The 21,995-nt window shown below is 37.1% G+C and overlaps 1 protein-coding gene across 4 annotated transcripts in view; it reads left to right on the plus strand.

The window, feature by feature from the left end:
- The window catches only part of LOC110454581 (NAD(P)H-hydrate epimerase-like), a 124,539-nt gene that overhangs the window by 25,817 nt on the left and 76,727 nt on the right, over positions 1 to 21,995 (plus strand). Inside the window, exons 1-2 of one of the 4 annotated variants that reach the window (XM_021504166.1) lie at positions 7,699 to 8,073; positions 14,837 to 15,276. The exons of 2 other annotated variants lie outside the window; for them this stretch is intronic. In XM_021504166.1, the coding sequence (XP_021359841.1) occupies positions 15,164 to 15,276 (113 nt within the window). In that variant the 5' untranslated portion in view covers positions 7,699 to 8,073; positions 14,837 to 15,163. Of the gene's footprint in view, positions 1 to 7,698; positions 8,074 to 14,836; positions 15,277 to 21,995 lie in introns of those variants that run through there. One more of the 4 variants, XM_021504165.1, reaches the window with a different exon arrangement.

Consider the following 21,995-nt stretch of genomic DNA (forward strand, 5'->3'; position numbering starts at 1 on the left):
TAGGAGATAATCGATATAGACCTAGCCTATTTATGTACCATCTTAATTCTTAAATAAAGTTGTCATAATGAAATGAGATTTATCTAGTTATACTTATACATATTTGTATTAACCTTCAGGTTTGGGAAATTATAGGCCTGTTGTAGACCACTGCATGTAACCATAAGTGACGGCTAATGCGGGACCCGCTGTAGAGTTTGGGTCTGCAGAGAAATTTCCATTTCATAATATTTTGAAATGTATTTCCATAACTTGATTAACCGTTGTAACAGTGCTATGCTGGGTTTTTAAGCGATGCTTATAAACCAGCAGTATTTTGCAAGAATCTGACAAGACTTTACTAAAGTTGGATTCCATTATTGCTCTTTAACCTGGGTTTTTTTTATTGTTTTTTTTATTTCGTCGTTAGAAGATATTGAAGCAACACTTTGTTTACACCATTTGTGATGACGTCGCATCAAAGATTGTTCCGTCACTGTTTTTGTCTAATGCGTCACCTACGTAATGCTGAATATTATCTAAAGTTTTATGATTTCTGGTGGCGTATTGGGAAAATATTCGCTTCTAACCAGGACGGTCGGAGTTCGATTCCCTAATCGTGCGGTCACCTGACCTGTCACGTGGGTTTGCTGCTGGTACTCCCATTAATCCAATCATGTGATCCAAGTTAAAAGTCCCGCAATTGTTGTAAAATAAATAAAGATCAATTTTCAAATGTAATTCACCCTTATGTGGTCCGCAGATATATTTCGTTAGGATTTCAATAAGTATCACGTATGCGACGATACCAAGTTGTAAATATCCTGTTTGGTTATGCACTTATTAGGTTATAGTTCTAGATGTATTTCTAGATTTAAAATGGGATACGAACGGGTGGCCATGTTACACAGTGTATAACGCACTCGCCTTTTACCAAGGCGGGCGGGGGTTCGATTCCTAGATCGGATGTACAAAAGTGTGGGGTCACCTGCCCGACCACGTTTTCTCCGGGTACTGCGATATCCTATCACATTAAGACCTCTCGCTTGCACGCTAACACCCGGACCAACGGGAGTGATTTATTATTGTAAAACAAAGTGTGTACTTTTTTTATATTGTCTAAGTTTCGCTAGTTTTGAGGAATTTGTGATGACGTCATCGCCGAGAGAATCCTAGTTATGCGTGTTACATTTTAATGTTCATGTTATAATGAGAGTTATCTTTAAAGAACAAGGAACTCTTTTACCTTCAAGAATACTTATTTAATCTTATCACATTTCTATATTTTTACAGCATCATATAAAGATGATCCCAGTGACGTCGTTCCTAATAAGGTCTATTCCCATGAAAGCTATTTTCTCCGAAACTTTTACCCAGCTGTCTAGTCTTAACTGTAGCCTATAACCAGATGCATGTTTTTAATTTCCCTCACATGGTTAAAGATGCTGTTTAGATAAATAAAATAACTGACATCCCGTATCTGGCATTTAATAACAGAGGAACCTCAGCACAGGATGAGTTGTTCTTGGTGATATTTTTGCTGCGGGAGGAACATTGAAAGTCCCTTGATGCTAAAATAAGAACAGTCCCTATGTTCTGTTGCATGGTTTTACTATGAATTGATCGATATATTCGTGCCAAAGACTTATGGATTGTGAACGGTAAAGGCTTACATGTCTTTTTGGAAAACTAAGTTCCATGATAATCAATGTTCGTTCTCTTCTCTCACGGAACATACGTTACTGTCTCTAAATTAAGAAATATCGATTTCGTGTAAAGTTTGACACGGAACAGTCATACAGTACCATATACAATTGTCCAAACCGCCCACTCCTAGTCGTTTATATAACAGATGGCGCCAGTTCGCTTATCGCAGATAAAGCATTAATTTTTAAATGCTGTTTTGATTAAAATTTAACATGAATTTTAAATTGCTCTTAGATATTTTCTTAGCCAGAAAACCTTAAAAAGATTAACAGCAAAGGTGATATATTGGTTGTAATTAATCCAAAGCAGATTTTTATCTTTGGAATTGCTTACAACATCAACATTATATGCATTCCGTTCCGTAGCAAACAACTTTTGTGTGTTACGCTTCCATATCATATTACTTATAACACAGCGAAACGACGACTAAGTTTCCAGACTCAGGGAGGCTGCCATCTGTCTTTCATGTCGAAAACTGATTTGGTCCATCCTTTTAAAAAAAATATCAGTAACCAATCGAAAGAAACACAATATTTAATGTGTACGATGACCCTATAAATGTAGTTTATGACATTTTTCGTTGACATTTTGGTTATTATCTATTTGTAATGTTCAGGGTAACGCGCGCGACAAGACCGTCGGTGCAGCAGTGGAAGGTTAGAATACATATATGTATTTGTGTGTTTGATACGGCACGTGAGTTGGAACCATGAACCGAGTTGATTCCACTGAATCTTTGAATGAAGAGGACACGATCAGAGAAAGGTTTGTCATCAGGTGCTACTCAGTAGAACACCTATCAATAGACACTCGTCTGAGTCAGTAGATATTGATCATAAGACAACTATTCCGTCTTCTGTGTGATATCTAATATTTTACACCTTGCTAGATATAGGACCCAGGTTAAATTGATATTTTATACCAGGAAATGATCGCCGCGGTTAAATATTGAACTTTTTCGCTTTCCGCAATGTGTGAAAAATTTATCAGCGAATAATTGTACACAGCATACCATATATAGAGATAACAGCGAAATATCCGCTGGGCGAATACGGATATGAACGGTGAAGGGGGAATATTTGACATGTCGAAAATTTGCCGGTAATAGAGTAAGTCAAATCTAAAAATGAAAAATCTTAAGAACGGTCGATATCATAAGTTAAATGGTCCGTTAAACCTACTGTAAGCCACACTGTATGACGCGGGTGTGCGGGTGAAAAAAAGTATGGACGCCTAATTATATAAGTGGTATGGACTTTAGCGATATCCATTCTATTGGTAACGGCACAGACACTGCAACTGTCAACTACACCCTGTACTCATTTCTCAAAAGTTAAAATTGCCTTGTTGTTTTTACCGGGAACAAAGCAAAATGTGCAGCGCTTTTACAAGGAAATATAATCCTCGCCCCTTAAAGTATGAATAATAACTCACAGGAAATGTGTGTCGTGTGTATTTCAGTGTAGGTCTATCGATTAGTGCATTTCCCAGGTTGTCTCCGATAGGCTACTGATACACTGGTAAGATAACATTCGTATTTAGAAACAAAATGCGTTTTGTTGGTATCGATTTCGGCTTATCGATACGATTTTCTGTTACCCTAGTTTACAACTAGAACGTCCTTATTTTTTTTTTAAATGGAGAATCGATTTCGCAATTTTCGAAATCAATGATTGTTCATTTGTCTGCTGAATCACACATATCTCGAGTATTGAACCTGAACATAACTTGTCGCTATTATAAACCAAAGCAAAGAACAATGATAAACGACTTTATTAAGCCCGATTATCTTCTTTTACAATCACGATCACACAGTATTATAGAACTGGATACATCCGCCGTCTTATTTAAGCATGCACTGTAATATAAGTCACATTAGTCGCCTCACGGTTGCGTATTGGGATACCAGTCATGTTCGTCGCCTAACACGGTAACATTGTATCATTCAGGTCAAATTAGTCGCCTCAGACAATAATGTATTGTGATATATAGGTAACGTAATAAACCTCACAGGACCTTGCTTGTTTGTCGCCTCAAACGGACGTGCAGTGTGATACACGTCATATACGGCGTCTCACATGATCGTGTAGTGTGATACATGTCATATTAGTCGCCTCACATGATCGTGTAGTGTAAAATAGGTCACATTAGTCGCCTCACATGATCGTGTAGTGTGATATGATAGTGTAGTGTTTACAGGTCACATTAGTCGCCTCACATGATCGTGTAGTGTGATACCGATCACATTATACGCCTCACGGGGTCGTGTAGTGTGATACCGGTCACATTTGTCGCATCACATGATCGTGTAGTGTGATACCGATCACATTAGTCGCATCACATGATCGTGTAGTGTGATACCGATCACATTAGACGCCTCACGTGGTCGTGTAGTGTGATACCGGTCACTTACGTCGCATCACATGATTGTGAATTGCGATACATGTCACATTTGTTGCATCACATGATTGTGTAGTGGGATACAGATCACATTAGTCACCTCACTTGATATTGTAGTGTGATACATGTTCTATCAGTCGCCTCACATGATCGTTTAGTGTGATACATGTCACATTTGTTGCATCACATGATTGTGTAGTGTGATATATGTCACATTAGTCGCCTCATATGGTCAGGTAGTGCAATACAGGTCACTTTAGTCACCTCACTTGATATTGTAGTGTGATACAGGTCACATTTCCCACCTTATATGATTGTGTAGAGTGATATAGGTAACGTTAGTCGCCTCAAACTGTCGTGCAGTGTGATACAGGTCACACTAGACGCTTCACATGATTAAGTAGTGTGATTAAGGTCACATTAGTCGCCTAACATGATTGGGTTATTTTTGTTACAGATCACACAAGTCACCATTTAACTATCGTGTAGTGACGTAAACAGTGTTATTCCTTTAAAACCTTACCCCAGCCGCACTTCTTTATTTGGTATCATATATAAAATGGCTGTCATTTTGTATTACCCTTTCAATTATCCTTGTGTTTGTTATAGTACAGCGTTTCTTTGATAGCCTGGTTTTATACGCACAGGCTGTTTCCAAACTGCTCGGTTTGTTTGGCCTTAAATACATTGACTTAATCGTATGTACAATGCAATACTGCAATCGGTTTGATGTATTCGCAAATTTCATGTCAGAAAGTTTTCAATAGCTTCATTTAAATTGAATAGCGGTCCGAGGTCTGAAAACAGACGAAAAAGTTAATAAGAATTCACAAGGAATTCAGAGACAGCCATACACATCTTACACGATTGTAACGTGCATCATACCCATTAAACACAATTAAACAATGGCAGTGCCTATGCAGGCGATACATACCAGAACATATGTATTGTAAGTGTATTTAAATAAGTAATAGATATTTGCCTCAAGGTTATATGCCGTATATCAGAATTACAACAGAAAAAACAATAAGTAAGTAGTAATATTAGAAAACAACCAATGAGCACATTCTAATCATACATGTATTTAGCCATGGTCAGTTCATTGCGACAATATTGTTCAATTACTAATCAGAAGTCGCTATAGAATATGTAATGCTTAACTACGATCGGGTTATCTCAATTTTGACCAATCATAAGACTGTTTATTACAGCCATTTGAACAGGTAAATCGAGATTGTAAAAAAAAAAATGTCTGGCAAAACACCTACAAATCAAATTAAATTTTGACCAATCGGAAGTCAGGATTATGCTGTTGTATTGCCGGAAAAATCGCCCTGGTGATTATAGCATACGAGGGCCATTCAATCCCTTCTGTCAATAGTGTAAGACATCACATGTATGATGTATATAGTTTGATCTTTGTATTACAACTCTTCGAAGTATCCCCCTTAGCAGAAACGCGCTTTCGCAATCGCGATATGATATCAATGACGTAAACGGTTTCCCTCGGTATTTGTTTGTTTGTTTGTTTGATTTTGTTTAACGTCCTATTAACAGCTAAGGTCATTTAAGGACGGCCTCCCCTGTGTGCAAGATGCATGCGTGTAGTGTATGTGTGTGTATTTTGGGAGGCTGCGATATATTCGTGTTTGTCTTCTTGTAATAGCGCGGAACTGATGCCGACTTTATAGTGCTACCTCACTGAAACATACTGCCGAAGACACCCAGCAGGACGCCCCACCCGGTCACATTATACTGACAACGGGCGAACCAGTGGTATACTGGACAGACACTTTGCAGAGCATTTCTTCTAGAGGCATAGCGCTTCACAGAGAGCAGTTTTTAGTTAAGGAAACAGGAAGAAGTCGCATGGTCTTAGATATATGGTTTATTGGGTGGGCGGTCATTCTTTGCTACATTATCTTGCTTCAAAAACGCCTGTTCCAATATTACTTTCGTGGGATGAGGCATTGTCGTGCACTAGCTGGATGCCTTTCAGCCCTTTACCTGGACGCTTTCTCATGAAGAATCTTTTGACAGGCTCCAGTACTTTGTCTCTGTAAAACTTTGCAGTGATACTTTTCCCCTCCGTGTACGGTATCTGAACCGCAGGCCAACTATAATCGACAAATGATATACGACACTTCCTTGGCGTTTTTAACGTCTTGCAATCACTGGCCTTGCTTGATTTCTCGACAAACATTGCTTGCTATTAGACCCTTTCACATCTCGTGTAAGTAATTCAGAAAGCTGTCTTGATTACAGTACTGTTTCAATATATTTTTGACACTTTTCAAGCCTTTAGATCAGATGTCGGCAAATGGGAGATGTATTGGACACAAAACTTCCCTAATATAAAACACTTGATCAGAATGTGTCGTGTACTGTCTTCTGAAATGCCAACCATATAAGCTATCTCAAATAAAGTATAACGACCATCTTCATTAATAATTGCTTCCACAAACGCCACAGCGGGCCTGCCTGGCCGTGTGTCCTCTTTGGTGTCCATTTTACCGGTTCTGAGTTTGTCCACCCACGTGACAACAGCTCTCAGTGTGACGACAGAGTTACCTGTTACGTTCCACAACTCTACATGTAACTGTCTTTGCGGTATCTGTTAAGCACATCGTGCCTTTTGCTATAGAACGTATTCCAGATATAGTCTCAGCCTTCATTTTAGCATTGAAAAGTAGCCACTAGCCACTGTTTAATTCTTGTCGGATGTTTTAAAACGTTTCCATAGCTTTGTTCTTTAAACGGTCTTACTTTCTACCAAGGCGTAGCTAATCAAAAGCCTTGACAGCTATGTTTGCTGTCAGTTCGGGAAAAATGAAAAGCAATCTGCATATACATAGTTTCGTAAATATCCGGCATGCAGTCTCTGAGAAAGCTAGAAAGACTCGCCACATAATCAGTTAAGTCTCTTCATTCGGGTTTTGACATTTTCGTTAGTTATCATACAGCATCGTGACTCACAGTCACAGTTTACTCTCGTAATATCCAGGAGTGTAGATCGTAATAAATAAAGTCAGTGATTTTTTTTCCGGAATTATAAAGCGAAGTATTTGAAGTGCTTCGATAAAGTTGTGTGTATTTGATTTTGGTAGCCACTCCATAACATATCTTTTGATTTCTAGTATTCTAAGGTAACGTCAGAAAACCAGCCAACATCAATAGGAGTCCGTCATTTTAAAAAGAAATGTTGCTAAAACTAAAAACAAATAAAAATTTCAAACAACCACTTCAGAAAAACCTTGCATTTTAATAATTTGTATAGGATGAACAGAAATTCAAACTCAACGTTATAAAATGATTTGGTATGACTACCAGGATCTTGTGATTGAGAGAAACTTTTCATTAACATTGTTTCGTTAATATAGATACAGTCCATGGGGCCTCTTTTATTTTTTACTTTCGATAACATTTAACTACAAACAAATAAACCATTATGGAATGAATTCTCGTTACTTTTTATACGTCATCCGAGACGTGTTGTAAGGTCGACTGTATACACCAGTGTATTCCATCAAAATCGATTGTTTTGTTCGATGTAATTGCCTGTCCAGCGCTTTACTACTGCTACCCCTACAGGGTTCACTATAGATCCATGTGAGTAATAAAACCTGTTGCACCTCACAGCCGTGCTGATGCTTTAAAAGCATAATAGAGGCTTGTAACCTACTCTCAGCCATCAGTACGGTATACATTATGTATCGTCTATGAAGGTGATTGGGTTTTGTGAGTAAGGATTTGTATATCAACTACGGTCCGTACAAAATGTTCATTTGTTACGGAGCTCGGAGGAGAGCTTAGATACGCTGCTGGCGAGTGGGTTAAGGTGTCGTGTACTGTGTTACTGCTGACGGATGTGGACGATTCTATGGGATTCACGTGATTACTGATCAAAGTCCTATAATCGTACTGTGTTTTATACTGATGTGTTCTGTTGATAAAAAGTTCATCAGTAGTTGGATCTTGGAATATTAGGTTAGTAGTGAGTTTTTAATTTACTCGATATTCTTTTATAATATGCTTTGTCTATATAATTATATATCCGTTTTGATCGTGAAATATTAAGTTAGTAGATAAATTTTCAATTTACTCGATATTCTGTTATATATATAATGATTTGCCTACAAAGTTATATATATTTGATCATTTGAAAGTTGTCATAAATATGTTTACATTTAGTTATATCAATTTCTTTCGAAACGGTATTAAGGGAATGTATGTTATAGTTCTGTCATTTAAGGCGTTTTTATTTGACAGTGCGAAAGTGTTTCCCCCAAAGATGTTTCTATTTTAAAATATTATAGTTCTGTGAAAGGATTTTAATATTTGGCAATTTCATTTTCCTTTCAAAATGTGTATATTTCATTATAGCGAAAACGTTCCATTAAGGTATTTATATTTGGCCATAGCTTAGTTAAGTCAGAAACATGTCTGTTCAACTGACGATATGGTAGTTCTTTCAAAATCATGTGCTACTTTGAAAACAGTATATTTTTATAGATTAGGCAAGTAAGATATATCTTAGTATCACGATAATAAAAAGTATATTTTATGTTACATATAGTCAATTTTGTAATCGAATTCTGATTTCGGGTGGGTTTTTTTCGTATAGAGTAAATCATGTGTTATTTTGTCATTTATTTATCGTATAACATGGTTTTTGAGTAATGGAACTTTGATAACTGCTGTAGTTGGTTTCCGCATATAGTATATAGATTTGTGTAGCTGGAGCCGTGATGGGATTGTTTTCTGTGTTTGTATATTGTATGTAGATTATAGCAGTTTGTGTCGTGCTGGGGTTGTTTTCTGTGTTTGTATATTGTATGCAGATTATAACAGTTTGTGTCCTGCTGGAGTTGTTTTCTGTGTTTGTATATTGTTTGTATATTATAACAGTTTGTGTCGTGCTGGGGTTGGTTTCTTTGTTTGTATATTGTATGTAGATTATAATAGTTTGTGTCGTACTGGGGTTGGTTTCTGTGTTTGTATATTGTATATATATTATAACAGTTTGTGTCGTACTGGGGTTGGTTTCTGTGTTTGTATATTGTATATATATTATAACAGTTTGTGTCGTACTGGGGTTGGTTTCTGTGTTTGTATATTGTATGTAGATTGTAACAGTTTGTGGCTTGCTGGGGTTGGTTTCTGTGTTTGTATATTGTATGTATATGATAACAGTTTGTGTCGTGCTGGGGTTGTTTTTTGTGTTTGTATATTGTATGTAGATTATAATAGTTTGTGTCGTACTGGGGTTGGTTTCTGTGTTTGTATATTGTATGTAGATTGTAACAGTTTGTGTCTTGCTGGTGTTGGTTTCTGTGTTTGTATATTGTATATATATTATAACAGTTTGTGTCGTACTGGAGTTGTTTTCTGTGTTTGTATATTGTTTGTATATTATAACAGTTTGTGTCGTGCTGGGATTGTTTTCTGTGTTTGTATATTGTATGTGTTTTCTGTGTTTGTATATTGTATGTGTTTTCTGTGTTTGTATATTGTATGTAGGTTATAACAGTGTGTGTCGTGTTGGGGTTATTTTCTGTGTTTGTATATTGTATGTAGGTTATAACAGTGTGTGTCGTGTTGGGGTTGGTTTCTGTGTTTGTATATGGTATGTAGATTATAACAGTGTGTGTCGTGCTGGGGGTGTTTTCTGTGTTTGTATATTGTATGTAGATTATAATAGTTTGTGTCGTACTGGGGTTGGTTTCTGTGTTTGTATATTGTATGTAGATTGTAACAGTTTGTGTCTTGCTGGTGTTGGTTTCTGTGTTTGTATATTGTATATATATTATAACAGTTTGTGTCGTACTGGAGTTGTTTTCTGTGTTTGTATATTGTATGCAGGTTATAACAGTTTGTGTCCTGCTGGAGTTGTTTTCTGTGTTTGTATATTGTATGTATATGATAACAGTTTGTGTCGTGCTGGGGTTGGTTTCTTTGTTTGTATATTGTATGTAGATTATAACAGTATGTGCCGTGCTGGGGTAGTTTCCTGTGTTTGTATATTGTATGTATATTATATCAGTTTGTGTCGTGCTGGGATTGTTTTCTGTGTTTGTATATTGTATGCAGATTATAACAGTTTGTGTCCTGCTGGGGTTGTTTTCTGTGTTTGTATATTGTATATTGTATGCAGATTATAACAGTGGGTGTCGTGCTGGGGTTGTTTTTTGTGTTTGTATATTGTATGTATATTATACCAGTTTGTGTCGTGCTGGGGGTGTTTTCTGTGTTTGGATATTGTATGTAGATTGTAACAGTTTGTGTCTTGCTGGGGGTGGTTTCTGTGTTTGTATATTGTATGTATATGATAACAGTTTGTGTCGTGCTGGGGTTGTTTTCTGTGTTGGTATATTGTATGTAGATTATAACAGTGTGTGTCGTGTTGGGGGTGTTTTCTGTGTTTGTATATTGTATATTGTATGCAGATTATAACAGTTTGTGTCCTGCTGGGGTTGTTTTCTGTGTTTGTATATTGTATGTGTTTTCTGTGTTTGTATATTGTATGTGTTTTCTGTGTTTGTATATTGTATGTGTTTTCTGTGTTTGTATATTGTATGTAAATTATAACAATTTGTGTCGTGCTGGGATTGTTTTCTGTGTTTGTATATTGTATGTAAATTATAACAATGTGTGTCGTGCTGGGGTTGTTTTCTTTGTTTGTATATTGTATGTAGATTATAATAGTTTGTGTCGTACTGGGGTTGGTTTCTGTGTTTGTATATTGTATATATATTATAACAGTTTGTGTCGTACTGGGGTTGGTTTCTGTGTTTGTATATTGTATGTATATTATAATAGTTTGTGTCGTGCTGGGGTTGTTTTCTGTGTTTGTATATTGTATGTAGATTATAACAGTATGTGTCGTGCTGGGGTAGTTTCCTGTGTTTGTATATTGTATGTATATTATAACAGTGTGTGTCGTGCTGGGGTTGTTTTTTGTGTTTGTATATTGTATGTAGATTATAACAGTTTGTGTCGTACTGGGGTTGGTTTCTGTGTTTGTATATTGTATGTATATTATAACAGTTTGTGTCGTACTGGGGTTGTTTTATGTGTTTGTATATTGTATGTAGATTATAACAATTTGTGTCGTACTGGGGTTGTTTTATGTGTTTGTATATTGTATGTATATTAAAACAGTTTGTGTCGTGCTGGAGTTGTTTTCTATGTTTGTATATTGTATGTAAATTATAACAATGTGTGTCGTGCTGGGGTTGTTTTCTTTGTTTGTATATTGTATGTAGATTATAACAGTTTGTGTCGTGCTGGGGTTGTTTTCTGTGTTTTTTATATTGGATGCAGATTATAACAGCTTCGGTCCAGCTGGGGTTGTTGTCCGTTATTGTTAATTCCGTTTGAAGGGTTTTCTCGTTATCATGACAGGAATAATCTATTCTGATGTTTTATTATTTATATGCATACCAGTTTGAGTAGCTACTTGTTATCATTTGTAACGTAGTATTATTGGATTGTTTGAGATATAAATCCAACATACATATTATCACATCATTAACGCCGGTGTAGGTGTTCAGAATATCGCCACAATTGTGTATCTGATGTTGCCAGAACTTGACTAAGACGTATGCCTGTCTGTAATCAATTGGAACATCCGTATATCGCCAATGTTTCAAACGTGGGGTCTTACGTGACGCTTCTCAAATTGGTACATTGCCAGAAAAGGTTTCAATTGCACTTTAAAAATCTAAATGGCTTCAGTACGTAAATAATATGTTCACATATGTTCAACATGGATGTTGATGTAGGGAGAGGACTTATATATGCAATGCCTGATGTACAATCCTGTTGAATTCTTTCGTCAATAAAACATGTTGAAATTGAAATCGATGTCACTCCAAGTTTGGTGCTATATTTAAACAAAATAAAACAACTTAGAATCCAAACTTTTCTTGAAAATGAACCTTCATGGATACTCTTTATTAAAAAAAAATCAGGAAACATTTTTGATCTTTTTTTGGTGAATTCTTATTTGGAAAACTGTCAACTTGTACCGATTTCGGAAACGTCAAATACAGCTTTTTCCTTTCTTTTTTTTTTTGTCTCTTTCCGTATTTTTTGTTAGGTTTAGTAAAATTTTGACAAAAAATGAAGAATACCTTGTATATAAAGCCTAACGTGTTTTTAGGTCACCTAGTCTCAAGTGACCTATTGTGATCGCCTTTTGTCCGTCGTCGTCCGTCGTGCGTCCGTATACAATTTACATTTTCGACTTCCTCTCCAAAACCCCTGAACCAATTTCAATGAAATTTTGCAGGGACCTTCCATGGACAAAGGTCAACAAAAATAGTGGCCGGTTTAGTCCCAAGCCCCCAGGGGCCTGAGGGGCGGGGCCAAAAAGGGTCAAATTGACCAAAATTTCAAAAAACTTCTTCCCCAAAACCCCTGAATCAATTTCAATGAAATTTTGCAGGGACCTTCCATGGTCAAAGGTCAACAAAAATTAGTGGCCGGGTTAGTCCCAAGCCCCCAGGGGCCTGAGGGGCGGGGCCAAAAAGGGTCAAATTGACTAAAATTTCAAAAATCTTCTCCACACAGATAGGGTATGAATACACTTCATATATGGAAGGGTCTTAAGGTGCTTTACCGAAATTTTGAATTTCTTGACCGTGGGGTCTCACGTTTCCCCCTGGGGAGGGGGTAAACTTTACTATAGTTTATATAGGGAAATCACATTTTGGACCAACATTTGTTTAATTTCCATTGGAAGTAATTCAATTTGGGTTAGCATTATCAGTATTAGGTAGCAGTTTGATAGTATGCACCTATGAGCCCTGACTGACCCCCAGGGGCTGATGGGTGGGGCCAAAAAGGGTTGAATTGACTAAAATTTCAAAAATCTTCTTCTCAAGACCGTGATATGGTAGAATCAAATTCTCTTCATAGATGGAAGGGTCTTAAGGAGCTTTACCGAAATTGTGAATTTCTTGACCCTGGGGTCTCACGTTTCCCCCTGGGGAGGGGGTAAACTTTACTATAGTTTATATAGGGAAATCACATTTTGGACCAACATTTGTTTAATTTCCATTTGAAGTAATTCAATTTGGGTTAGCACTATCAGTATTAGGTAGCAGTTTGATAATAAACACATAACAGCCCTGACTGACCCCCAGGGGCTGATGGGTGGGGCAAAAAAGGGTCGAATTTACTGAAATTTCAAAAATCTTCTCAAGACCCAGATATGGAAGAATCAAAAACTCTTCATAGATGGGAAGGTCTTATGGTTTATGACCCTAGGGTCTCTCGTTTACACCCTGGGGAAAGAGGGTGGGGGGCGGCAAAATTTATTATGGTTTATAATGGCAAATGATACTTTGAATATTACATGTTAATAACTTGATTGGAATTATAACCTTGAGTTGACAGTTAGATACTTTGAAAATTTTGAGTCAGCCCTACCCCTGAGGGCTGTAGGGTGGGGCTCAAAGGAGTCAATGTGCTAACATTTCTTCATTTTCATTGTTTAGAATCAGAGGTGCTAGTTTCAAATCCTTTTTAGTCTGAAATCTGTATTCTAGATATTGAATAAGGTGGTGTTATTGTTTTTGTCACTTTGAATAATATTTCTGTTCGTGTTAAAAACAAAATCAACTCTTTGTATAAATATATCAGGTGACCGTTAAGGCCCATGGGCCTCTTGTTAGTACATTATATTTAGACATATGCTATTGCTGGTAAAATATTGGCGTTGCAATTAATTTGTTTTTTAAGTCGAACGTACAGACGATGTTGATGAAATGCTGTGATTGCCATTGTGTTCAATGATGATAGGGTGAACGAGTGATATATACATAAACGTGTATACTGATACTACATGCTCGTAGGTAATACGACATATATACGTGTATACTGATACTAAATGATCCAAGGTAATACGACATGTATACGTGTATACTGATACTACATGATCGAAGGTAATACGACATATATACGTGTATACTGATATTACATGCTCCAAGGTTATACGACATATATACGTGAATACTGATACTACATGATCGAAGGTAATACGACATACTTACGTGTATACTGATACTACATGCTCCAAGGTTATACAACATATATACGTGTATACTGATACTACATGCTCCAATATAATACGACATACATACGTGTATACTGATACAAGATGCGTCAAGGTAATACGACATACATACGTGTATACAGATACAAGATGCTTCAAGGTAATACGACATACATAAGTGTATACTGATACTACATGCTCCAGGGTTATACAACATATATACGTGTATACCGATACTACATGCTCCAAGGTTATATAACATATATACGTGTATACTGATACTACATGTTCCAATATAATACGAGATATATACGTGTATACTGATACTACATGCTCCAAGGCAATACGACATATATACGTGTATATTAATACTACATGCTCCAGGGTAATACGACGTACGGCTTATTTTGTTTAACGTCCTTCATGTGTGTTGTGCATGCGTGCTTGCGTATGGTTGTGCAGGAGGCAGGGTGTGTTGGTGTACTTGCCTCATTGCGATAGCGTGGATCTGATGCCCTTTTTAATCGTAGTCGTTTGATCTTGAAACACTTACTAACGTTTCAATATGTTATATTCATTAAACAAGCATTTATATGTTAATTTTTCGTTACTGAACTTCTTGATAATAAATGCACAGTACGCTTTCGTCTTTAAGGGTGTTGTCAAGAATTTTGATTTTTATCACTGCAGGGAACTGGACGAGTCGGTGCCATGCACGTGTGTCAGTAAACAACACACCTGTATAAACGCTGGTAGAGCTAGATAAGTGCCTTCAGACGCTCGGAGAGGCTGTGTGGTATTGCGGGTTATTGTTATTGATCATTTTATTAGGGAGAACGGTTGTGACGTAAAGTAAAAATTAAATTTCACGCCATTTCGCAAAGTGAAACGTGTGTACTCCTTTCAACTTGTGTTGTTAGCATTCACCGGAAATATATCGTTGCACACAAACGAAGGTTCACAACTTTAGTTAACGGATTAATAAGTTAAATTCGAACTTTATTGTGAAACGTTATCATGGACCGGATATCGGTGAATAGGTTCTCCTTCCGCCGGAAGGGTAGTACGAGAAAGGATAAAGACAAAGAACACAGCGCTGCTTTTGACTACTCGAAACTTTCCTATATCAGGTAAGATTTGTCAATAAGATGTTTTTCAATATTAACATTATATTGTGTTTTGTCTTATTTTGTATAAATGTACACTTTGCTTTGCGTTCCGGGCTTAAACTTCCTATACTTTTGATAGCGTTCAGACGACCTTGCTTATCGATGGCGAAAGACAAAATATTGGCAAAGAAAGAATCGGTGGAATGTTTTTATATTTAATCAAGTTGCTGTCATGTCCTCGAATGTGATTGGCTGATGCTCTCCATACATAGATGGCACTGCATAACGATCACTAAATGACAAACATTTGAAAATGTATGTTTGACCGTTTGGCTCTTATAAGCTAAAATAGCACTCCGCAACAAACAACGGTGTGTCTTAAGAACAAAGTACGCTTACATATCGCGTACTGTTCAGTCTCCAGCGTATACCTCGCGGACACACTGTCCATATATTCCTGTCACGGCCTACCCACAACAGCCAGTGAGTTCTGGCAGTAAAGTCCAGCTTTCTTATAATGTCCCACGGCAATTTGGCTTTATCATTTCACTTGATGCCACCTTTGAATATTTACTTACTTATTGACATTTAAGTCAGAAGTTTGTGTTCACATTTCATTTTATTGCAACCATATGCTTCCATTTCCTGAACTTATATACAAAGCCTGTCGTGAGGAAAACAATTAATCATGATAGTTTAAAATGTGTGTATGATATGTTTTGTTCCTGTCTGATTGCTTTCGTTATTTAGTTTATTAAATCATTTCGCAGAATGAATCTGTTAAAACAGCAACCATGAACGTATATATGAGACAGGAAGCAGTATACGTGACAGACCACTGTTTGTCGTTACAATGTTCCATCATTTAACTACTCTGTTGTGCAATGTATACAATTACTTGTGTAGATAACCTTTAACACGATAGTCCCTAGTGCTCCTGATGCTGTGCTGTCGTTCACCACAGTTAAAGTACGTAGGAAGCGACTGGGACAGGGCTAATTTTACAGGCTAAAGAGATCTTATTGTTGTTACATCATGATGATCAATAAATTATCTTTCAAGCGTATGACTGAACAGGAAATCAGGATTGTACAGTTTGTATGTTCGGTAAAACAACGCGGCGTTCCTAATACTTCCAAGCGTATGACTGAGCAGGAAGTCGGGATTGTACATGTATTATATTCTGGTAAAACAACGCGGCGTTCCTAATCCTTCCAAGCGTATGACTGAGCAGGACGTCGGGATTGTACATGTATTATATTCTGGTAAAACAACGCGGCGGTCCTAATACTTCCAAGCGTATGACTGAGCAGGAAGTCGGGATTGTACATGTATTATATTCTGGTAAAACAACGCGGTGCTTCTATTACTTCCAAGCGTTTTCCTGGACATGGAGGCAGGATCGTATATGTTATGTTTTCTGATAAAACAACGCGGTGGTCCTATCACTTCCATTTATATCTCTGTTATGCTTGCTCTCTCAAATATATTTGTAATCAACCAGCCATTGTGTTTAAGAGTAATACTAACAAAGGACCTTACTGATGTCAAGGCGATTCCTTAATTATCAATTGTGGTCGGTTTTATGTGTTGACCGTTTGACAATTGAAAATAAGTCCATGACGTATGGAAATTTTGCCATGTATTGATTAGAATTGTACCTGAGGTGGGTTCTCATTAAACACAGATTAACGTTTCACTTATTGGTGTTGGGTTTTGTGATCTTGCATATAACTAGATGTTACAAACGAACAAACCTTTCAACAGTTCGTGTCCAATAAAAACGGTGTTCACAGATGATGTGAACTCAGTCACTTTACAATGAAATATGATATTCAAATATTGTTTTACGATACTACACTATTGATATACTCATAACCTAATTATTTTCGCGAAAATATGATTGCCAAAATATTTTGTCTCGATGTGTGACCTCAGAAATAAACGACGTGAGAAAACATTAAGTTAGAATCGAAAAATAGAGCCTCTCACCCACTTAGTGGTGAAATAGGAGGATATCAACACGAGGGTGGATATTCTCAAATTACCAAACACAAGGCGTGCCGATTGAGAATCTTTACGGGGGTTGAGATTCTCTATCTCACCTCAATGTGGCTAATCTTGTTAATCATGTCATATGCGTAATGCAACGTTGATCTCGCAGGATTAACGAATTGTTGACGTGACGTCATATCATTGTTTTGACAGGGGAATCCCCCCGTCTGAATCTTTGGATGAGGCAGGGATATTTCACCCAAGGTAAAGAGTGGATACACCTGTCAAGGTAAAAGGATATTCCCACCCATGCGTCAAACACCCACAGTTACAGCCGAGCGGTTAAAATTGTACTTTAGTAAGGTACCTAGAACCGTTGTAATGGGAACCGTTCTCACCTATCGTAGTTACCTCCCTTTATAACCCAAAGGAAGGTTTCTTATTTTGGTATTTATTGTCACTAAGTTATCTTGAATATCATTATTTTCAATACTCATATCTCGATTGTTTTCCTGACATCACATAACACGCTTTACTTCCTGTAACGACCGAGCACTTACAACCGGTCAATATGGCAGGAGTGGTCGATCGCACCACAACTTACTGCCGGAACATTGCTACGGCTGAAAAGGTCTCGCCACGCCTTATTAATGATATCTTATCAGTCATATGGAGGTAGCTATTACAGTTTCTCGCTGGAATGGCGTCACTCCTAAACAGGTGATCACAGGAGCTAAATAATAAAACATTGCCATCTCCATAGGTATGATTATGACTGCTGATTGATAGATCGCCTTTGATGAGAGGTCAAACCTTGTTTGGATGTATGTTTGTGTTGAGGTGAACGTCCTCACTACAGCCATTGTCACGAGAAGGCGGATGCCTTCGGAAAAACAACCGAAAAGAAGGCGTAGACAGAGTAAAAGAACTAAATCTCGGGGCAACATATACATTATGGTTTTGTCGATGTCCCCTTAGCAGAACACGCCGCGGAAGACCTCCGTGCCTACAGGGGATCAACATTAGTCACTTCTAATGGCATGAAGTGGGATATAGCAGGTGTCTAGTCATTGGTTCTGATATAATATTGTTGTTTATCTAAAGGTTATCATTTCAGTTTATTTGCAGAAAACTGCCGTTCCTTAAGCTATCCAATTCGAACATAGTCATTGCTGTAGTTGTATATCTGCTCATTGATAGAGCATTATGATTTCTGCTAACATCATCCATCTGTAAGGTTGATTGATAGATCATTGCCGTTTCTGTTGCGGTCTCCGTTCTACTCTCTGGGTAAAAGCATTGTGATTTATGGTGAGGTGATCACAACAGATCATTGATGACCTTACCATTACCACAACTGTTGTAGGAATGTTAACACCTTTAAGTGGGTCGGCTACACATGCCGTCTTTTGGTAGTGCAGACTAGCATTAACATCGATTAACACCATCATTTCATCTTAGCATCATCACTCATTGACAGGTCGAGTGGCTTGGTTATACAAAATAGTGCAAAAACTGTTTGGATGTTTGATGTTAGAATAGTATGAAATATGGTCTTTGGAAATAGCTGAAGTTCTTGTTCAGTAATCCACACGATATAATGACACATGCACACTAATGCATTGTGTGAATCCAAGCTTCAAACAGATATATTTCAGTGTACCATGGTCAACATGAAATATATTGATTTCACTGTGCAATGTTCAATCTGAATTAAAGCTTAAAGTGTGTAGATTTCAGTATTCCATTGTCAACCATGGTCAACATGAATTCTAGCTTCAAATATATCGATCATATGTGTCACGTTCAATATGAATTCCAGTTTCAACTCTTATGTATTTCCCTGTTACATGTTAAATCTTAATTTCAGCTTCAAATATGTAGCATTCAATGTGTCATGGTCAATTTGAATTCTAGCTTCAAATGGTTTGATTTCAGCAACCCTGGTCAAAGATATAAAGTGTTGGTGACATGCATGTTTTTCTCTATTTCAGAGGAACAATGATGATAGAGAGTAATATGGGGATCATGTTGTATTCGTACTATGTAGTTCGTGGCCCATGCATCAAACTTTACTTCACATTGTGCCATGTTTAATCTGAATTCTAGCTTCAAGCGTGTATATGTCAGTGTGTCATGATCAAACTAAATTCCAGCTCCATTCCTATTGATTTCAGTGGCCATAGTCAAAGATTTAAAGTTTTCGTGACAGACATTTTTTACTCTATTTTAAAGGAACAATAACCAGAGCGCCATGGGGTCATGTTGTATTTTTATTATGCAGTTTGTGTCTCATGGCTACCATTACTATTCCCCTGTTATGACCTGTCCTGTTTGCGCGTGATGACTCTACCATACATCTATAATGTATTGTTCCCATTGTACATCATACTGTCAAAGTCCCTATTATACCGTTCTGGCTCCACCGAGTAATGTAGCTAATATACTAATGGCCGTCCGACTCGTCCTCGGAGAGCCCATCTCGTTTCTCTCCACATTTCAAAGGATTTATCCCAAACAGCTCTTTCGGAAGTCCCGTCTGTGTCTATCGGAAGTCCAGTCTGTGTCTTTCGGAAGTCCCGTCTGTGTCTTTCGGAAGTCCTGAGTCTGCCATTGTATATTGCGTATAAACATCGATTGTTCTGCCCAGAATGGTCTTATGAGGTCTGGCTGTCATAGTGTTCTGGTCCTAAATCCACTACTCTATATAATGTAACAGGTGTTACTCAAACTGCGTAACTAGACATACGATATATTCTGCGTTTTACCCTTTTTAAGGCAAACCACAAGTTAATTAAACAAAATCTGAAACTCTGTGATGCTGTATATTTGCATTAATAACCAAACAAATGTCTGGCTATATTATATTTTCATTTTCAAATTGAAATTCGTGAATGGTCAAAATGTCTTTCTATTTGTTTCAGTGCATCAAATGTGCTGACATTTGCTTGTTGATATTTTTATAAAACCGCTATGCCTGTGCACGCTTATTCTATGGTGTTTGGGTTAACAGCAATATGTGTGTTGCTCTATATCTTTTTGTGAACAGACACTGTTGTTTGTTAGGTGATCGTCTTTTGCAAGATGACTGTTTTATGAAGTAATCCGTTTTTCCCATATATGCATGATGTGAAAAAGTAGAAATGTTCGTCATCCGACATTGAGATATATTGACTCAAAATTGTGATGTATGCATTCTGAAAAGACTAAGGACTTTCACAGGTGTTACATACATGGGTTTACTTTTCTCAGCTTCACGTTTGTCTAACTACTGGCCGTACTGTGTATGGGCTATTGACTATCATACGATACCTGATACCTTAAATGGAGGTACAATCATTAGCAGCTGTGACTCACTTACATTGGGTATAACAGGCTACACCTGATCATAACAAAACAAACAAATATTACAAGGACACAAATCTTATCTGGGTTTGAAAAATTACAATAAATCATTAACCAAATGTCGTTTACTAAATAGTCAACACAATAATGGGCGTACAGCTTGTTGTCTGCTGTAATGCCTTTCGATCAAGGTAATCAATGACAGAAGGGTAATGGTCTATATGACGCTTGTTTTCAATATGTTTATGGTTGGGATTTACTTTAGGTTGAGTGGTTAATATGACGCTTGTTGTCTGCATGATTTTGATTTCGATCTTTGACATATTTAGTGGTTAATATGACGCTTGTTTTCTGTAAGATTTTTATTTCAATATTTGACAAGTTTCGTGGTTAATGGAACGCTTGTTTTACTGCAAGATTATAATTTCAATCGTTGACAAGTTTAGTGGATAATATGACGCTTTTTTCTGAACGATTATGATTTCGATTTTTGTCAAAATTAGTGGTTAATGAGATGTTTGATTGTGATGTGATTATGTTTGTAATATACATATGTATGACAAGGTCATTGGTCCATATGACGCTTGTTTTCTCTGTGGTAACGGTTTTGATCTGTGACGTGGAATGTTGGGAGGAATGCTGGTCTGTTACGTAGATGGATGATATACCGCATTGAATGGACATTTACTTTAGAACCGTTCGTTAAACTGCGAAGACGTACTTAACAACAATGATACAATCCTAGCACAGGTTCTTCGCGAGAATTTGTATACAAAACAACAGGCATTATAAGTCTTTGCCAATAGAGATACAGCGTGTAACATGACTGTATTACATAGTTCCTCGTAGAAAGGTACACATGTATAAATACATAGGTGCTGTACTCCTTGGAGTAATACTTGACTGGTACATGTACAGTTCCTAAAAGTGATTTCTTAATGGCTGATGTATAACTTTTCAGTACAATTTAGCATCAAATTATTTTTCTAATTAGAACTAACTGTTTAAGAATAAAAAAGGTTTTATTTTTTGTAATGGAAGGAAGTTTTATTGTGAATAAATGTACACACGTTTTGCGCTTGGATCCGATCGTCTGTGACCAAGAATTGTGAAACTCGATTTTTGCAAAAGAAAATGTCATCCTGTCTATTCAAATATCTTGAGATGAAATACATCATAGATCCATTGGTTTCCCGATAAATGTCAATAACGGTTCAATAGTGTTGCGAATTTATTAACTCCTCTCATGCTGATGTCTCGTAAAAAGCAAAATATAAAATATCTGTTTTGCTTGTTCAATAAATCTGGAGTTCAACGGGAAACCATGAAATAACCTGTTTATGTCGACAAAGTGTTTTCCGGAAGGTAATAGTGTTATGTGTGAGTCTGTTCATTCCGTA

The sequence above is a fragment of the Mizuhopecten yessoensis genome, unplaced genomic scaffold (genome assembly GCF_002113885.1).
Source record: "Mizuhopecten yessoensis strain PY_sf001 unplaced genomic scaffold, ASM211388v2 scaffold7915, whole genome shotgun sequence".
NCBI classification, from domain to species: Eukaryota; Metazoa; Mollusca; class Bivalvia; order Pectinida; family Pectinidae; genus Mizuhopecten; species Mizuhopecten yessoensis.